The sequence below is a fragment of the Stomoxys calcitrans genome, chromosome 1, assembly GCF_963082655.1.
Source record: "Stomoxys calcitrans chromosome 1, idStoCalc2.1, whole genome shotgun sequence".
In the NCBI taxonomy this organism is placed as follows: Eukaryota; Metazoa; Arthropoda; class Insecta; order Diptera; family Muscidae; genus Stomoxys; species Stomoxys calcitrans.
The window spans coordinates 243,391,501-243,412,147 of NC_081552.1; the positions used below are offsets into that span (position 1 = coordinate 243,391,501).

The 20,647-nt window shown below is 37.4% G+C and overlaps 1 protein-coding gene across 1 annotated transcript; it reads left to right on the forward strand.

The window, feature by feature from the left end:
* Positions 1-1,836: 1,836 nt before the first annotated feature.
* Positions 1,837-20,440, forward strand: LOC106095046 (pupal cuticle protein Edg-78E). Its single transcript, XM_013262287.2, has 2 exons — positions 1,837-1,897; positions 20,034-20,440. The coding sequence occupies exons 1-2, from the start codon at positions 1,886-1,888 to the stop codon at positions 20,379-20,381; spliced, it is 360 nt and encodes a 119-aa protein (XP_013117741.1). The 5' UTR covers positions 1,837-1,885; the 3' UTR covers positions 20,382-20,440.
* The last annotated feature ends 207 nt before the right edge of the window (positions 20,441-20,647 follow it).

Below are 20,647 nucleotides of genomic sequence, written 5' to 3' on the forward strand. Positions count from 1 at the left end.
AACATGGCACAGATAGGTCCAAATTTGGATATAGCTGCCATATAGACCGATCTCTCGATTTAAGCTTTTGGGTCCATTAAAGGCGCATTTATTGTTCGATGTCGGCGAAATTTTAAACAGTGAGTCAAGTTAAGCCCCTTGACATACTTCTGCAATATAGCACAGATCGGTCCGGATTTAGATATAGCTGCCATATAGACCGATCTCTCGGTTTTAGGTTTTGGGGCCATAAAAGGCGCATTTACTGTCCGATGTTGCCGAAATTTGGGACAGAGAGTTAAGTTAAGACCCCCCACATATTTCTGCAATTTGGTCTAGATCGGTACAGATTTGGATATAGCTGCCATATAGACCGATATCTCTATTTAAAGTCTTGTCCCCAAAAAAGGCACATTTATAATACGATTTCACTGAAATTTGACACAGTGACTTATGTTAGACTTTTCGACATCCATGTTGTATATGGTTCTGATCGTTTTATTTTTAGAAAAAGCTACTAACAAGAACAATATTTTTTGTTACACAATTGAACAATGACTTGTACTTTTTAGTATAGTATTTGGTCCAAATCGGAACATATTTCGTTATAACTGCTATGGGACATAAGGTATGTAATTTTCACCGGATTTCGATGAAAGGTGGTTTACATATATACCCGAGGTGGTGGGTATCCAAAGTTCGATCCGGCCGAACTTAACGCCTTTTTATTTGTTAGTTATCGTCATATAGGGATTAAGTTGCCTTATCCATTTCCCCACCCCTTACAAAATAATTATTAATATTTATCGACGAACCATTTTCAAATTGCGAAATCGCAGTACATGATTTGTTTTCTAAGTTACAAAAACCCCTTTTAAATTAAAATTTTCTTCAAATGCACTAAATTATAATAGTTAACAATACAGCCTTTGAAAACACTTATAGGTCAGTTATAATTTCATCACATGCCATATTTTTTTAGCTATATCACTACCTATAATAATAGAGGAACTTCATAGTCATAGCCAAGTGATTGTATGCTGGGAGATTCCCTTCAAAAAAAAAGAACCTTTTAATTTTGTAGTTTAACTCCAAACAAAGCAAAAAAATGCTGACCAAAAAAGGTTTGACTCCCACTACAGCTGCTGCCAAAGACGTAATAAAATCGAAAAACACCTTCGCAACTTTAGCCACCCCGGCAGTAACAAGTCGAAGTATTTTATGTTTCTTTTTTTTCAAAGAGGCCAGGAATTGCTTCAATGCTCTTTTTCTCGAAGATATTTGGTACTGCTGCACTGTCGGCTTCATTTTTTGGCTTTTGTTATATTTTGGTCATTTGGTTTTTGGCGCATCAGCATTGGATTTCTGTCTATTTGGGTACCACAAAAACAAATTTTCAATGGGACTTAGATGAGTAGTGCGGTTAGTGCCATTTGATGGTGGTGTTAACACAAAAAAACAAAAAAAGACCAAAGTACACAAATTGTTGGTGTTACTATTTGAAATGTGTTTTTTTGGGGTTTATTTCTTTTTTTGTCAAAGAAAAAAATAAAAATAAAATCACCTAGAAAAATGCTCAACAATTGCTGAGAAGCGCACGTGTATAAGCTTCTCTGGGTGATGGTGTTTGTGAGTGTGAACTCTATTAGTTTTTGTTTATTTCGATTTTGTGTCTATGTGTGTGCTATCTTCTTTCTACAAATTCGTTTTTCATCTTCTATAATTTTATGTTTAGTGTTGTTGGGTGTCGTCTCATCGTTTGGTCTCGTCTCTATGCTTTTATCGTCGTCGTTTGCCGACAGCATCTGCGGCCAAGGCAGACTCTTCAACATTGATATAAAAGCAAAGGTTTTTAGCAAAACTACAAACAGTTTATTGAAGTTTATCAAAGTTAAATTTAGCAAAAATGTTCAAAATTGTGAGTAACGAAAACAGAAAACCACAACAAACGAAATAATTCAAAATACAAGAAACTATAGAAAACTGTTAACAAAAAACCAAAGCAAAGCAAAAAGTCAAATGCAAATGAAAACAAAATTGAAGATATTTAGTGAATAAAGGATATGTAACATTAATTTGTGTCTATGTGCAAACTGGAAGCATTACAACCTTTTTCTTTGAAGTTTTACAAAATTCATTGGGGGATTCCCTGCCCAAAAAAAAAAATTATTGGAAAAAATATATATAACAAGTTTTTTTATGTGCCAGTGGTGCTTGTGTCTTAAGTCTTTTGTTATGAATATGATGAATGAAATCAGCCAACAACACCCTTAAAACTCGCTGCCTTTTGTGTGATAAATGCATTAAATGTGGCTTGATTCAGCCATAAAAATTAGCTTGCTGCCTTATTAAGGCTTTTGGAAATTGATCGAGTTTGTGTCTTAAGTCTTTTGTTATGATGGTGAACTTTTTTTGGCATCCAAAGGAATTTTTTGCTTTGACCTATATTGGAGCTAATATGTTTTTAGTATCCTTTTTGTTTCTTTTATTTCTGAGACATTTTTTCTAATTTTACTAAATTATTTTCGAAAAAACATGCATGTGTCTTAAGTCTTTTGTTTGGAATTGAAAAATTTTAATTTAAAATTTTAAATAATTTTAATTTTAAATTAAAAAAAAATATATTAGAATAGTTTTTTTTTGCAATTGAGACTCATAAAGAGTTTTGCTCAAAGCTTCTATATGGCTATGTTGTTATGCAACAAATTCCTAATTTTGTATTACTTAAATTTCGTTCAATTCACTGCCACATTTTCATACCCACTACCATAGGCTGGGAGGTATTCTAGTCATTGCGTTTGTAACACCTCGAAATATCAATTTGGTAGCAATGCAATTTTTTTTGCAAATTTGCTCATAAACCTTTCATTAAGAAATAGTGGTGATACTGGAGATAACTCTCTCATATCAATGAGTGCAGTCCTATACAAGTAATAAGGGACCTTCATTTAATTACTGAGTCCGAATGGCTTACCGCAGAGCGACACCTTCTTAGGGAATAGTTTTTACATGGCATAGTAACTCACAAAAGTCGCCAGCATTCGTAAGCACGCAAACTTTCAAAGGAATAAAGCTAGGAGCTTGAAACGTTGTACTTTTCCTTTAAGTGTAAGTCGGTTTGGAGTGTAAATGGACCATATCAGTGCAAGTTTTCATATAGCCGCCATATAAACCGATTGCGAATGTTGACTTCTTCGGCCTCTAGAGGGCGCTATTTTTATCCAATTCGACTGAAATTGTGCACAAAGTGTTTTCTTTTGACTTGTAACAACTGTGCCTAGTAAGGTCTAAATCGGTTCACAACCTGATATAGCTGTCATATAAACCGATTTTGGATCTTGACTTCTTGGACCTCTAGAGGCCGCAATTTTTTATTCGATTTGACTGAAATTTTGCACGTGGTGCTTTGTTTTGACTTGCTATAACTGTACCCAGTATAGTCTAAATCGGTTCATAACCCGATATAGCTGCCATAGAAACCGATAACGGATCTTGACTTCTTTATCCTCTAGAGGGCGCAATTTTTATTCGATTTGGCTGAAATTTTGTTCAAGGTGTTTTGTTCTGACTTGTAATAACTGTGCCAATTATGGTCTAAATCGGTTTACAACCTGATATAGCTATCATATAAACCGATTTTGGATCTTGACTTCTTGGACCTCCAGAGGGCGCTATTCTTTAACCGATTTGGCTGAAATTTTGCACAAGGTGTTTTGCTTTAACTTGCAACAACTTTGCTAAAAATGGTCTTAATCAGTTCATAACATGATATAGCTGCCATATATAAACCGATCACGGATCTTGACTTCATGAGCCTCTAGAGGGTGCTATTTTTATCCAATGCAGCTAAAATTTTGCACCAACTGTTCATAACCTCATAAACTGGTTCATAACCTCATATAGCTACAAACCGATCTTGGATCATGATTTCTTGAACCTCTAGAGGGCGCATTTATCATCTGATTTGGATGAAATTTTGTACAAAGCGTTTTGTTTTGACTTGCTATAACTGTGCCAACTATGGTCTTAATCAGTTCATAACCCGTTATAGCTGCCATACAAACCGATCTCGGATCTTGACTTCTTTAGCCTCTAGAGGGCGCCATTTTTTATCCGATTTGGCTGAAATTTTGCTCAAGGTATTTTGTTTTGTCTTGCAATATCTGTGCCAAGTATGGTCTAAATCGGTTCATAAGCCGATATAGCTGCCACACAAACCGATATCGGATCTTGACTTCTTGAGCCGATAAAAGGCGCATTTATTTGACTTTAAACAACTGCTGCCATACAAACCGATCATGACTTCTTGAGTCACTTGAGAGCGAAATTTTTATCCGATTTGTATGACATTTTGCAGAACAACTTCTCCTAAGACCCTCAATATATGTGCCAAATATGGTTCATAGCAATTCTGATCCATTATACATTGTTTGCCTATAAGGAGATCTCGGGCAAAGAGCTTGACAAATGCCATCCATAGTGGAGAGTATATAAGATTACGCCCGGCCGAACTTTGAACCCTTTTACTTGTTACTTTGTTTTTTCATTCCCTTTGTCACTCAATGAAGTGTTGATATTATGTTCGCTTATATCTCCCTGTAGCATTCACGTTGCTTACCTTGAGATAGATGAAATAAACAAGTTGCTACCGGAATTTGAGTAGGTGTTGTCCAGACACTGATAGAAAAAAGGCGGTACATTCTGTCGGTATGATTTTATTGCCAAGCAAAATGTCATGAAATGATTTGATATAAAAATTCTTATTTAAAAATGTCATTGAGATTTATAAATGGGCCATATCGGTTCATATTTCGATACAGCTTTCATATAAAACAAACCTTCGGGTCAAGAAGCTGACCTTGACATATTGCCAAGTATTCGTCAGACAAGTTCATAAAGGAATTTAGCCTCTTCTATAGAACAATGCCCTTATATGACTACTTGAGCCCATGGAAGTTCATACTTTAATTCGACGTGGCCGAATTTTGGGGTGTTAAGTATGTCTATCAGCTCCAAGACCACCGATAAAGACAATATATGTATTGGACTGTCCCACGCTAAAGGAGATTCCAAATTTAGTTTTAGTACTTTCTAAGGAATCCAGTTGAGGGTTTTGGGTTCCTGAATAAAATTCTTAAACAAAATAAACACATATTTGACATTAGTCAGTCAAATGCTTCTAGCAACAACCCACTTTTGCTGATTTTTTTATGTTTTTTCCTATGCATTAAACAATGGTCTTAAGCTGAACAATATTCAGCAATGGAATCTCATTGTCATTTATGGTTAAAACATGAACTGTACCCTGCGTACCCACCCTTGGAAGCCACCATAGTCCATAGGTTAGCATGCCCGCTTATCGGACCCAAACGCCCGGGATCAAAGCCAGCGAAAACCCCTTAACATTTTTCAGCGTTGGTTAGCCCCTCACCAAATGCTGGCAACATTTGTGAGTATTTCCGCCAAGTTCAACTTCCCCACAAAGAGGTATCACTTTTCAGTGACACGCCTTTCGGACTCGGCATAAACCACTAGGTCCCTTTAATATTGAGCTTAAATTTTAATCGGACAGCACTCAATTGATATTGTGAGAAGTTAGCCTCCTTCTAATTTTTTTCCATAATGGGATGTTTGGGAAACACTAAACCACCTTGTACCCTCCCCCATTACTTTAGCTGTGTTGCAGTTTACGGTTTGACTCAGAAATTCTAGCTGACTCGATTCAGCAATATATGGCTTTCCCCGAATACCATCTGTACCCTTTGGAGATCGCTTTTGTTATCCCATCATCACGACAATTTTTATACATCACTTTTTTTAGCCCAAAGACAAACGCTATGAATTTTGTTGTAAATCCGTCCAGGTTTAGATATAGCTCTCATGTATATATATCGCCCGATTTTCACTTACAAGAATTGATTTACTTTAATATTCGAACGATGGTCACGAAACTTGGTGTGTTCTGGTCAGTGGCAGCAAAGCGGTAGACCTCTTCAAGTCTAGATTAGGCCACATAGTTTTGAAATGCTCACAGTCCCCTCTCGGTGACCATCTATTATTCGTTGTCCTTCGGGCCTGGTCCTGAAAACTATGCTTACATATCGCTAGAGGCATACCCATAGATTCCAGTATCCCTGGAATGTGTAGGGTAGTTCCTAGTCTCGCAAGCTCGTCCGCTTTGCAATTCCCTGGGATATCTCTGTGGCACAGCACCTAGAATAGGTGAACTTTTGAACTGTTTAGCCATCTTGTTGAGAGATCTGCGACAGTCGAGAACGGTTTTTGTGTTCAGAAATACGTTCTCCAGGGATTTTATGGCTGCCTTGCTGTCTGAGAAGATATTTATGCCAATCGTCCTTATGGCATTATATCTTAGCCATTCCTCCACTTCCTTCATTGCAAGGATCTCCGCTTGATATAAGCCACCTGGAAAACTCTGCTAAATTGTATCAAAAACTATTTTGCAAATTTTGCCCATGAACATTCCACTGAGGAACAGGGGCAAACTTCTCACATATCAATGAGTGCAGTCCGATTCAAGTTTAAGCTCAATGATAAGGGGCCTCCTTTTTATAGCCGAGTCCGAACGGCGTGGCGCTGTGCGACACCTCTTTTAGAGAGAAGTTTTACATGGCATAGTACCTCACAAATGTTGCCAGCATTAGGAGGGGAAAACGACCGCTGAAAATTTTTTCTGATAGTCTCGCCAGGATTCGAACCCAGGCGTTCAACGTCATAGGCGGACATGCTAACCTCTGCGCTACGGTGGCCATCAAAAACTATTTACATTCAATTTTCAACTGATATAAACAGAGTACTCATGGCCCCTGCCAAAGCGAATTTGTCCATGAACATTCCATTAAGGAAGGAAGGGCTAACTTCTCATATATCACGGAGTGGTGTCCGATTCAAATGTAATATCAATGTTGAGGGGTCTCTTTTAAAATAAATTTTGACGTGACACAGTACCTCACAAATGTCGCCAGCATTAGGAGGGGCTAATCACCCCTAACAATTTTTCTGATGTTCCCACCAGGATTCGAACCCAGGTGTTCAGCGTCATAGGCGATCATGCCAACCTCTGGACTACTTATGGCCCTTAGTTGAACAAATTTCAAATCTTTTATTTTCATTGGTCCTTGTTTGTTCATGTTACCAAACTCATATACTGTGTCAATGGTGCTTGTGTCTTAAGTCTTTTGTTTTTGTTTTCCTACAACTACCAAAAAGCGAGTAAATTGGGTTTGTTTGTCATTTTATTTGCCTAACATAGCATGCATGTTTCTCCCAGTTTTGTCACATTACCTAACACCATTATTGTGTCATGGCTTCTGCTTGTGTCCTAAGGCTTTTGCATTCCTGTTGGCATGCAACATTGCAACATCGCTTGTGGCAGTTTCTTTTACAACTTGGGCTAATATGCTTGTATCTCAAATCTTTTTTTTTCTTATTATATTTAAAGTGGTTTTTACATCTTCTTTCAATTATGCCAAAGTTGAAATTCTTCTTTCAAATAGTGTTTTTTTTTTTACTTTATCTCAAATCTGGACTCACTGAATTGTTAGTTTATACCACATCATTTTCTACATTGTGTGGTGAAACACTAATGTCAGTTGATGAAGAAAACAACCAACTAGTTTTTCCAACTTCTTCTCTTCAACCACAATTAATTCTTTAATAATGTGTTGATTTTATTCAATGAATAAGAGGGGTGATTAATGCCAGGGTCTTTAATGTGGCCACATGTTTTAATTGATTTTTTTATAGTATTAAAGTTTAATGGGGCTTAATGTATTCAAATGGAAGTGTGAAGATCTTTGAATGACTGCATTGCTATGGTGTTCTTTTGCAGAAAACAAAAATAAAAGGAAATCATTGAGCTTACAACATTTAGAAAAAAAAAACTTATTTTTTTATTGCTGCATCTATCTACAGGCGGGAAAGCTCAATGATTTTTTTTTATTTGTATTTTGTTTCTATGTGTATTTTTTATCAATTGTATATGGAAAAAACACATTTGATATTTCTAGCACCAATTATTTCTAGTTTGCTCCTAATGAAATTTGCTATATCTTAAACATATTGGACAGTTTTTATAATTTTGCATGTTAATGAGTGCGTATCGTTTAAAAAGGAATTTTTTGTATAATAATAATTTAATAGGGTGGAAGTATTCATTTTTTACAAATAAAAAAAAGAAATCTTGAAATTTTAGCTCACAATACATAGAAGTAACAAGTAAAAGCTTACTAAGTTCCCCCGGGCCGAATCTTATATACCCTCCAACATGGATCGCATTTGTCGAGTTCTTTTCCCAGCATCTCTTTTTAGGCAAAAAAGGATATTAGAAAAGATTTTCTCTGCTATTAGAGCGATATCAAGATATGGTCCAGTTTAGACCACAATTAAATTATATGTTGGAGACCTGTGTAAAATGTTAGCCAATTCGAATAAGAATTGCGCCCTTAGGGGGCTCAAGAAGTAAAATAGAGAGATCGATTTATATGGGAGATGTATCGGGCTATAGACCGATTCAGACCCTAATAAACACGTATGTTGATGGTCATGAGAGGATCCGTCGTACAAAATTTCATTCAAATCGGATAAGAATTGCGCCCTCTAGAGCCTCACGAAGTCGAGACCCAAGATTGGTTTATATGACAACTATATCAGGTTATGAACCGATTTGAACCATACTTGGGACAGTTGTTGGATATCATAACAAAACACGTTGTGCGAAATTTCATTCTAATCGGATAAGAATTGCGCACTCTAGAGGCTCAAGAAGTCAAGACCCAAGATCGGTCTATATGGCAGCTGTATCAAAACATAGACTGATATGGCCCATTTACAATACCAACCGTCCTACACTAATAAGAAGTATTTGCGTAAAATTTCAAGCGGCTAGCTCTACTCCTTCGGAAGTTAGCGTGCTTTCGACAGACAGACGGACGGATAGACAGACGGACGGACGGACGGACGGACGGACGGACGGACGGACGGACATAGCTAGATCGACATAAAATATCGCGACGATCAAGAATATATATATTTTATGGGGTCTCAGACGAATATTTCGAGTAGTTACAAACAGAATGACGAAATTAGTATAACCTCCATCCTATGGTGAAGGGTATAAAAACCTACTTTCAGTTTACATGACAAATTTTCTTTGAAGAAATCGAGCGACTAGCCATTAAGGCGTCTGGGGGCCAAAGAAGTGTGGACTCTTCAACGCAAAAGTGTGCTTAACGCACAAGATGTCAGGCAAATGTTAAGGTTTCTTGAGGCTTAACCTTTATTTTTTTCTCGTAACCAACACGCAGGGGATGTCCCCTATATATGCAGTGCCTTGGGTTGAAAATAAGGAAAATTAAAGATTGGAGGGGCAATAAATGGAGTAGTGTTTATTGATATTTGTCTTGAATTTCTGAACGTCAATGTTGGTCGATTCCACATGCGAATAGTTCTGGCGACTGAATAAGTTTTCTAGTTTATGCATGGTTCGATCATGGCGTGTGAGTTCCTGGCAAGTCTTGAATTCCTGATGAACATCCTAACATCAGCAATAAGAAGACGGATATCCCCGGAACACACGCCATTAAAGTAAAGATAGAGCAGTACAACGCTATCCATATTCCGATGATGTTCAAGAGAAGCAATAGAGATGTATACCCCAATCAACACCATTGATCTCCGCTGAATCCGTTTAAGTAGCTCCAAGGATGATTTTGGAGTTTCTGCTCATTTATGAGGAGGCCACCGTAGCGCAGAGGTTAGCAAGTCCGCCTATGATGCTGAACACCCGGGTTCGAATAATTAAAAATGGTCAGCGGTGGTTTTTCCCTCCTAATGCTGGCAAACATTTGTGAGGTACTATGCCATGTACAATAAAACTTCTCTCCAAAGAGATGTCACACTACGGCACACCGCTCGGACTCGGCTATAAAAAGGAGGCCCCTTATCACTGAGCTTAAACTTGAATCGGACTGCACTCATTGATATGTGAGAAGTTTGCCCCTGTTCTTTAGTGGGCAAAATTTACATTTTGGCCCATTTATGAGAGTTATATTCCATACTCGGCCGGTTGTAGATGGTATAGACATTAAGAAGAACAAAAGAGGTAAAATACGTCTTGCACCGCTTAAAAAAGCCCAAACATATGAATAATTCTTTCGATACTTCGTATATGTGTTTTGACCAACGGACATCATACTGTATATGCATACCCCCAAACATCGATAGATATCGACGATTGTATTGGGTCAGTGAATCGCTTGTGAGACAAGAAACAGCACTGCCTCTTCTGTGCCTTTAAGTCCACTCGAAAATAGTCAAAAAATCCTGGAAGAGCGTTTCATCCATAATGCCCCTTCTGTTCACAATTTCTTGAGGACTGGGCCTATAGTCGAATGAATATGAATGACACAGACTACTGTCATCGGCAAATGAGCAGGCTTTGCAGCTTGTAAGGACTCAAAAAGTCAAATAAGGAGGCCGGTTTATATGGGGACAACACCAGCTTATAGACCGATTTAAACCGTACTTGTCACAGTTGTAGGAAGTTATAACAGAACACCACATGCAAAATTTCAGCCAAATCGGTGAAAAATTTCGGCTTGTAAGGGCTCAAGAAGTCAAATCGGCCGATCGGTTTATATGGGGGATATATCAGCTTATAGGCCAATTTGGACCGTACTTGGCGCAGTTTCGATTTTCAACAGAATACAATGCAAATTTTCCCATGAACATTTCATTAAGGAACAGGGGCAAACTTTTCACATATCATTGAATGCTTTCTTATCACCAAGCTTAAGCTTGATGATAAGGGGACTCTTTTTTTATAGCCAAGCCCGAACGGCGTGCCGCAGTGCGACAGCTCTTTGGGAAGAAGTTTTTATATGGCATAGTACCTGACAAATGTCGCCAGCATTAGGAGGACATAACCAAAGCTGAAATTTTTCTTTGGTATTCTCGCCAGGATTCGAAACCAGGCTTTCAGCGTCATAGGCTGACATGCTAACCTTTGCACTGTATAAAAACTTTTTGCAATCTTTAAAAAAAAACTGTACCGAGTACATTGTCAGAATGTCGTTGTTGTCGATTTATGAACATTTGTGATAACATCTTTAAGCTGATTTAGTTTCATGAATCAATGGATCAATTGGACAACGCCATGCTTAATTTTTTCTATGGGTGTAAAGGCAGGTGCCAGCATAAAACAATAATCAAGCCAAAAATTTGATGATTATCTAAAGACAACTTACGCTACAAAAGTTTTTGTCTGTTAGAGCGGCAAACCTAACGCTCGACAACCCTGTCTGTTAGCTGTAATTTTCCCAATGCATGCGTTTTTGTGTAATGGCAGATTTGTTGTCTACACAATTACACTACTCCCATGGTATACACATGATTGTGTGCAACTGTTGGAAGTTGCATTGATTATTGGTAATTGTCCATAGACACTTTTCTCTATTGCGATTTTGACATTGTGGAGTAATAGACAAGATGCTTCATCCAAAGGTTTGCCAACCCATTAGAAAAAAAATGAATTATATGATTTTACTTCGGATTTTCAATTCCTGCTATTATTTTATCTTAAATAACACGATTCGTACCAAAATCCTACAGGTGGTCGTACGACACAAGCCAAATTAAAGACAATGCCGACAATTTGTCATCTCGTCAGCTGCATGCTAGCTCCATTTCTTCTTTGAAATTTTTCACCTTTTAAAATTCTAACATTCCACCCTATTAAACATTTCGAAGTCATACTCAACTCATTATAAATCCCGTTCTACCTATTTTGCTATTTTAGAATTCTTTTAATTTTTTTGGGCAAAGATATACATATATGTTCTTTATTGTCAATAATATACCAGATTTATTTCATTTTGTGCACATGTTGCCCGTATGCCAGAAATTTCACATTTATGATGATATGCATGCCTTCAAAATTTTGCTATGATATCTTTCACTCTTATACACACACACGCCATGTGTTGCTATTGAGAAAAATTGTCATAAAACTTGTCTTTATCATCATGTTTTAGAACAATCGCTACATCATAGGCAGGGAATGGGAAATAATTCGCCGAACATAAAGTATATTTTAATGAACTAAACCTATAATAAGTGGTCTATTATTCATAGTTGGAGTAGAATATTCTTTGCAAATGGAAATTTGCCCGTGAACATTCCACTAGGAAACAGGGGCAAACTTCTCACATCAATGAGTGCTGTCCGATTCAAGTTTCAGTTCATTGACAAGGGGTCTCCTTTGTATAGCTGTATCTGAACGGTGTGTCGCAGTGTGACACCTTTTTGGAGGAGAAGTTTTTTTATGGCTGCCATGCCATTTTCCTTACCATGTCGCCAGCATTATGAGGGGTAACCACCGCTGAAAATTTTTCTGATGTTTTCGCCAGGATTCGAAACCAGTCGCTTACCGTGAAAGGCGAGTATGCTAACCTTTGCGTTACGATGGCCTACCAAGAATAGAATATAGTTTATGCGGTTAAATGTGGGGTAGCCATATGGTGCATGCCATACTGCAATCATATTTATTCCAACATTAGTTATTCCCTTAATAAAACGTACAGATGATATTTGTGTGTATTTGGAGCATGGAAACGTACTTTTTTTATTGTCTAAGTTTTTAAGGTTTGTTGCCTAAGTCTTTTGATTTACACAAATTAAAATTGCTTTTTATACCCATCACCATAGGCTGGGTTATATAAATCAAGTCATTCCGTTTGTAACACCTCAAAATATTCGTCTAAGACCCTTAAAGTAAATATATACTGGATCATCTCGACATTCTGAGTCGATCTTGCCCTTCTCCTTCCGTCTGTCGAAATCACGATAGCCATCGAACGCATAAAGCGAGCCACTTGAAATTTTCCACAGATACTTTATATTTATACGTAGAGATTTCAAATGGACCATATCGGTTCAGATTTGGATATATCATCCATGTAAACCGATCTTCCGATTTGACTTCTTGAGCCCCTACAACCCCTACAAAATTTCCGATTTGTCTGAAATTTTGCTTGTGGTGTTCTGTTACGACTTCCAACAACTGTATCAAGTATGGTTCAAATCGGTCTATAACCTGATATAGCTCCCGTTTAAACCGATCTTCCGATTAGACTTCTTGAGCCCCTACAACCCCTACAAAATTTCCGATTTGGCTGAAATTTTGCTTGTGGTGTTCTGTTACGACTTCCAACAACTGTATCAAGGATGGTTCAAATCGGTCTTTAACCTGATATAGCTCCCGTTTTAACCGATCTCCCGATTTGACTTCTTGAGCCCCTACAACCCCTACAAAACTTCCGATTTGGCTGAAATTTTGCTTGAGGTGTTCTGTTACGACTTCCAACAACTGTATCAAGGATGGTTCAAATCGGTCTTTAACCTGATATAGCTTCCGTTTTAACCGATCTCCCGATTTGACTTCTTGAGCCCCTACAACCCCTACAAAATTTTCGATTTGGCTGAAATTTTGCTTGTGGTGTTCTGTTACGACTTCCAACAACTGTATCAAGGATGGTTCAAATCGGTCTATAACCTGATATAGCTCCCGTATAAACCGATCTCCCAACTTGACTTTTTGAGTCCTTACAAGCCGCAATTTTTGTTCAATTTGGCTGAAATTTTGCACGTAGTGTTCTGTTATGACTTTCAACAACTGTGTCAAATACGGTCCAAATCAGTATATAACCTGATATAGCTTTCATATAAACCGATCTCCCGACTTGACTTCTTGAGTCCTTACAATCGCCAATTTTTATCCGATTTGGTTTCATATAAACCGATCTCCCGACTTGACTCTTTGAGTCCTTACAAGCCCCAATTTTTGTCCGATTTGGCAGAAATTTTGCATGTGGTGTTCTATTATGACTCCCAACAACTGTGTCAAATACGGTCCAAATCATTCTATAACCTGATATGGCTACCATGTAAAGCGTTCTCTCGATCATCTTTGTTCGGTTCCTGGTTTTTTGCTGGTTTGACAGAAGTTTCTTCGATTCATGGAACAAACTAAAAAAATGTTAAAAGATGTCCAAAAATTGTATACAAACAAAACCTGAACCAATTTGTGTTTTGGATGTTATAAAAAGGTACTCTTGGCTGCCAAAAAAATACAAGTTTAGAAATAATTTTTGTTTTCATCGGGCTTTAATGCAGTTGTCATAGCCCTCGAACAGGTTCAATAATTATGCATGCTCAAAAACCACTTTTATACTCACTTCTATTCTATGGCATGCCAGTTGCTTAAAAATGCAGATGAACAAAAATCTAAACATTCAAGTAAAAGCACACACCATACAGCTGTCCATATTATTATTGTTCTTATGAAAATTTGATAACATTCCCTAAGCTCATAATCAAGAGCGTATAACTCTCAATTGGAATTTATAACACCCTAACCTCCACTTATAGCTTAATTACTAAAAATTCTAAATTTTAAAAATACTCAAAAAGTGGCTAACTTTCTAATGAATCTCCCACTATCAGACAATGTCTTCATTAGTTCTAGAAACACAAACAATATTTAAAGCAAACTACTCACTCAGTAACTTGCTGCATTCATTTCATAGCTAAAAAAAAAAAAGAAAAATTCATAGCTTACCCATGAACGATTCCATTAATAGCATAAACACCATGAGGCGGAAGCAAGACAGAAAAACGAAAAACTGCTTCCCAATTCATTAATTCTAACTTAAACAGTTTTGGTTTCTTTTTTTTTTTTTTTTTTGTTTTGAATACCTTATTTGTATTGTTATGTGCCTTAGGCAAAAAGGTCAGAACATTTTGTGAAAATTAGCATAAATAGCATTAGAAGAAGAAGAAGAAGAAAAACATCCACTACATATTCTAAGCACCTGCCCATGTGCTTGTTTAAAGTTGAAATTGAATTTGTTTTTTCTTGATGGTTTTTCATCGAAAGGCAAGAACAAATGGAACCGCTTAACTTCATATCGAATGACGAAACCCGTTTTCATTTTTTTTTGAGTTAAATAAAAACTATTAATGAATGGCATTTTAGAGACTAAAAATAATAAAAAACGCAACTACTATACAAGCAAACAAGTTCAAGGTATGAAAACTTTATCTACAGAGAAGATTGCTATATCAGTCTAATATAATCAATATACAAAATCTTTGTAAATGAAATAGAAACGTAAAAAAACCGTAACAAAATCAAGTTTTTACATAAAATTACTGTTTTGGTAGTTAAAATTGTAAATTTTTTGTAAACATGGGCCGTGATTCATTTGTCAACGCCGACTATATGAAAAATCCGCAATTACTTTTTGGGCAACCCAATAGTACCATACTCATATATTGTAATATGATATCGATAACTACCCAGTCCATAACTATGCACCTTTTAAATAGGTCTTTAGGATGTAAAGCTCTAGACGAATGTCTCTGCAATAATTTATGTCAATGAATAGGAATCTATTTTGTATTCCTTTCTTCCCCTCTAATATCTGATCCTTCTTGTGAGGGCATCATTAGTGCGACACAGACTTATAACGTTCGTTTCTTAAGTCTTTTGATAATGCGACACAGACTTACAAGGTTTGTTTCTTAAGTCTTTTGATAATGTTTCTAAGAATACATTCGATATAACTGATAAAACCCAGAGAACTAAAACGAAAATCCATAACCCATCGTAGCGCAGAGGTTAGCAGGTCCGCCTATGATGCTTAACGCCTGGGTTCGAATCCTGGCGAGATGAACAGAAAAATTTTTCAGCGGTGGTTTTCCCCTCCCAAAGCATGTAAAACATCTCTCCAAAGAGGTATCGCACTGCTGCACACCATCCGTTTGGACTCGCTTATAGAAAGAAGGCCCCTTATCATTGAGCTTAAACTTGAATCGGACTGCACTCATTGATATGTGAGAAGTTTGCCACTGTTGTTTAGTGGAATGTTCATGGGCTAAAGTTGCCCATTGAATCCCATGTCTGAAAGTGTTCCATTCCATTGCAGGATATTGTCAAAGAATAGCTCAGCAAAGAACTTTTAAAAGCAAGGCAAAATGTGTGATGTTGCTTAAAAGTATTTGACCGGCTACCTGTGTGATTCGCCAAGTTCTTACTTTTCAAAGTTCTTTGAATAGAAAGCATTAAACAAAATGGTCTATAGCCGGAAAATATCCTGCAATGGAATCTAAATAATGTTTTTTTTTTTTTAACCCACCACCATAGGATGAGGGTATACCAATCAAGTAACACCTCGAAATATTGATGTGGGACCCCATAAAGTGTATATATTCTGGATCGTTTTGACATTTTGATTTTATCTAACCATGTCCGTCAGTCTGTCTGTCGAAATCACGATAGCGATCAAACGCGTAAAGCTACCCCACATTCATATATTCCGCTAATTTCCTATCAAGGAAGCCAATAGAATTCTGTTATATCAAGGTTTTGTTAAATTAAACTTCGGCTTAATGCTAAGAGCCTACTTGCAACGGAATGAGACAACATGTGAAGAAGTTTGAAATAATTTCAATACTCAGCATTAGGGAAAAGTTTAGCACTGCATAACAATATTGTAATTTTTTTTTTTGCAGGATTTGAACCCTAAACCCAAAACCTACACAATGCGGATACTCATTGTCAAGGAAATTGAATTTTTTCAAATTTTCTTCCTGGATTAAAATTCCGGCTTTTTGTGTGAAGCCTTAGTGATAGATAGATAGATTGCTGCATGTGTCTTAAGTCTTTTCTTTTGTTTTTTCATCAAAACTTAAAAACACATGATTGTCATAAAATCAGTCGATATTTGACCGTATATGTCACCAATCACAAACTGTTAATGGTTCAAACGGTAGTAGACTTGATTAGTAAGACCAAGGGAGTGTTAAAATTTAAAGAACTTGAGATTGAGTCTGGCTCTATAACAAAAGTAATTGTAACAATAAGCCAAGAAGACGAAGACATGAGAGAGCCACATCGGCTTGGATTTGGATATAGCTCCCATACAAACCGATCTCCCGATGTGACATATTGAGCTGCTAGAAGCCGCAATTGTTATACGGTTGGGCTGAAAATTTGCATGCTGTGTTCTATTGCGACGTCCAACAACTTTGTCAAGTACTGTCCAAATCGGTCCATTACCTGATATAGCTCCCATATCAACCGATCTTCCGATTTGACATATTAAGTCCTTACAAGCCGCAATTTTTGTCCAATTTGACTGAAATTTTGCATGTTGTGTTCTGTTACGACGTCCAATAATCGTGGCAAGTGCGACTGAAATCGGTCTATTACCTGATATAGCTCTCATATAACCCGATCTCCCAATTAGATACCTTGGGCCCCTGAAGTCCACAATTTAAGTCCAATTGGGCTAAAATTTTGCATGTAGTGCTACGACTACGGACCTACCTGATACAGGTCCCATATAAACCGATTTCTCGATTTCACGTCTGAATCCCCTAGAATCCACAGTTTTTGCCCGATTTGGATAAAATTTTGCACGTTCTCTTCTGTAATGACTTCCAAAAACTATGCCAAATACAGTCCAAATCTTTAACCAGATGTAGACCCCATATAAACCGATCTCTTGATTATCCTTATTCGATTCCTAAAAGCTTTAATTTTTGCCTGGATTTGGCAATAACCACGCAACCAAACCATGGAGGAGGGCTTTTAAGATTGGGGCCGGCCAAACTACGCGCGTTTTTACTTGTTTATGATGAATCCAAACGGCGTGCTGAATAGGGACACTTAGTAGAGAAGTTTTAACATGGCAGGATACCTCACAAATGTAGCCAGCATTAGTAAGGGGATAACCACCTCCGAATATTTTTCTGAGGTTCGCGCCAGTATTTGCACCCAGGCGCTTGGCGTCATAGGCGGACATGTTAACCTCTGCACCACGGTGGCCTCCATAAAGTTATGGCCCTTTAAGGCTCATTTGTTTCCCAACTTCTCTTAATTTGGCACATCAAGGTTTATTAGGCTCTTCAACATCCCTGCTCAATATGGCCTAGATCGGTCTATGTTCGGATATAGCTGTCATGTATACCGATCTTCAGATTTAAGATTTTGGACGCATTTACGATTTCGCTGAAATTTGGCATAATGACGACGTTAGTACCGAGTATGGTCTAGATCGGCCTTTGTTTGGATATAGCTGTCACATATACCTATCCCCCCGATTTAAGGTAGGGACCATAAAAGGCGTATTTAGGGCCTGGTTTTCGCTGAATTTTGATACAATGAGTTACACATAGTCGTACGAATAAAGATATCCGCTTGAAATTTTGCAGAGAGACTTTTTATTGATGTAGGTCATAGGGGATTGCAAATGGGTCATAACGGTTCAGATTTGGATATAGCCCCCATATAAACCGATTCCCAGATTAAACTTCATGAGCACTTAGAAGCTTGAAATTTTGCCCATAGTATTTTGTTATCACTTTCAACACTCGCATACCAAGTATGATCTAAATCGGTCTTTATGTGCTTTAGTGTTTTCCAAACTTCCCCTTTGCGGAACAAATTAGAGGGAAACTAACTTCTCACAATATAAGAATTGAGTGACGCCCGCTTCAAATTTAAGCTCAATGATAGGGGGACCTCCTGTTTTATGCCGAGTCTGAACGGCGTGTCATTGAAAAGTGACACCTCTTGGTTGAGAAGTTGTACATGGCTGAATTACTCACAAATGTCGCCAGCATTTGGTGTACATAGCTGAAATACTCACAAATGTTGCCAGCATTTGGTGAGGGGATAACCACCGCTCAAAAATGTTTTTTAAGGTGTTCTCGCCGGCCGGATTTGAACCCGGGCGTTTGGGCACGATAGGCGAGCATGCTAACCTATGCACCACGGTGGCTCCTAAATCGGTCGATAACCTGATATAACTCCCATATAAACCGATCTCTCGATTTGAACTCTTAAGCCCATGGAAGCCGCTACTGTTTACCGATTTGGCTGAAAAATTTTCCCAGAGTCTTATGTTATGACATACAACTAAGATCCCCTTGTACCCATCTACTCCATCCACTTAATATACAAAAAAAAATAAAATCCTGTTTTCCACTTTTCTAAAAATATTCTTAAACAAATTAGAACTACTTATGGCTAATTATTTATGCTTGCATAATTTAATACCCCCCCTGGGGCGAAACAATTTAGCCGATATAAATTCTTCAATACATCACATTAATATCGCGTTTGTGTCTTAAATCTTTTGTTTGGATTTCTAAGAATATGTATGGCTGCTTCATCATAACCTTTTTGGTGAACATTGTGGTGGTAGTTGTTGCTGTTCTGCACTATTATTTTATAAAATTCAATGCTATTTAATTTATAGCATTGATTTGAAATTTCCCACAGCATTTAAGACTGGTTTTTAAGGCATCATGGTTGCTTTTATTTTTTGTTTTGTTTTTTTTTTCATCTACAAATTTATGGCATGTCATCGTTAACATGATACATATGTATGTATGTCCGCATCGATTCCCTTCTATTATCTACACCAAGACCATGGTGAATGTGAATGTTCTTATGCAAGCTTTGTATGCATCAAATGGCAAATAAGCTGCAGCAGCAGCAGCAGTGGTAAAGTTTCTCGAAATTAATTCCAAGATTAATTAGATGACATTTAAAAGATACAAAAAGAGCATAACTATAAGGCAAGAAGGGGGTGAAGTTGCTCGAAGTTAGAATTTGTAATACAAAAAATATTTTAAGAGATATAAGCTGACATATCTAAGGTTTTTGTTTAAAAGAGAGAAAATGTATACACAGAGAAAAAAGTCATACTGGAATCAATCTTAAAATTCTTATTTTACCCACTATCAAACCAAAGAAAACAAGGCCCAAAATAAAAATAAAAAATTCTAAAATTTAGAAATTTAGAAATTTGAGTTTAAAAATTTCGCGCTTGAGTTTTGTAAACCCAATCTACTGTACTTATGACACCGCTGAGGTTTGATTTTTTTTAGTGTATGGGGCTACAACGATATTTTGTTTGTGATTTCCCTTTAATAACTCTTAGCTTTTCTTGTTATCTTTGCAGTTCGTCTTGACCGCTTTGTTGGCTTTTGCCCATGCTGACAACATCGACAAAGATGCCCAAGTGCTGAGCTATAAAAATGATCCCGCCGATGCCGAGGGCAACTATGCCTATGCCTTTGAGACCAGCAATGGTATACAACAGCAGGAGGCTGGCAACCCAGCTGGTGTAGCTGGCTCCTATGAGTTTGTGTCGCCCGAAGGTGAAAAATTCCTTGTGAGCTATACCGCCGATGAGAATGGTTTCCAACCCGTTGGTGATCATTTGCCCACACCTCCCCCAATTCCAGAGGCCATTGTTAAAGCTTTGGAATATATTGCTGCTCATCCTCCTCAGGAAGCACGAAAATAAATTTCTAAATAAACTCAATTCCAGTTAATTTAAATTTCGCCCCTTCCCCCCCTCCACCCAACACATACATACACACATAGAGACACCACCCACATCCAAGAAGGACAAGAAGATTATGAAGGCATACAAGGACGAAGAAGGCCATGTGAGAGAATAGCACAACACAAAAAAACAACCTAAGAGAGATAATACGTAGTAAAAAGAAACATAAGGAACATAAGGAAACTAGTCAATCAAAGCTTTCTTATGCTCCCACACTCTTAGGC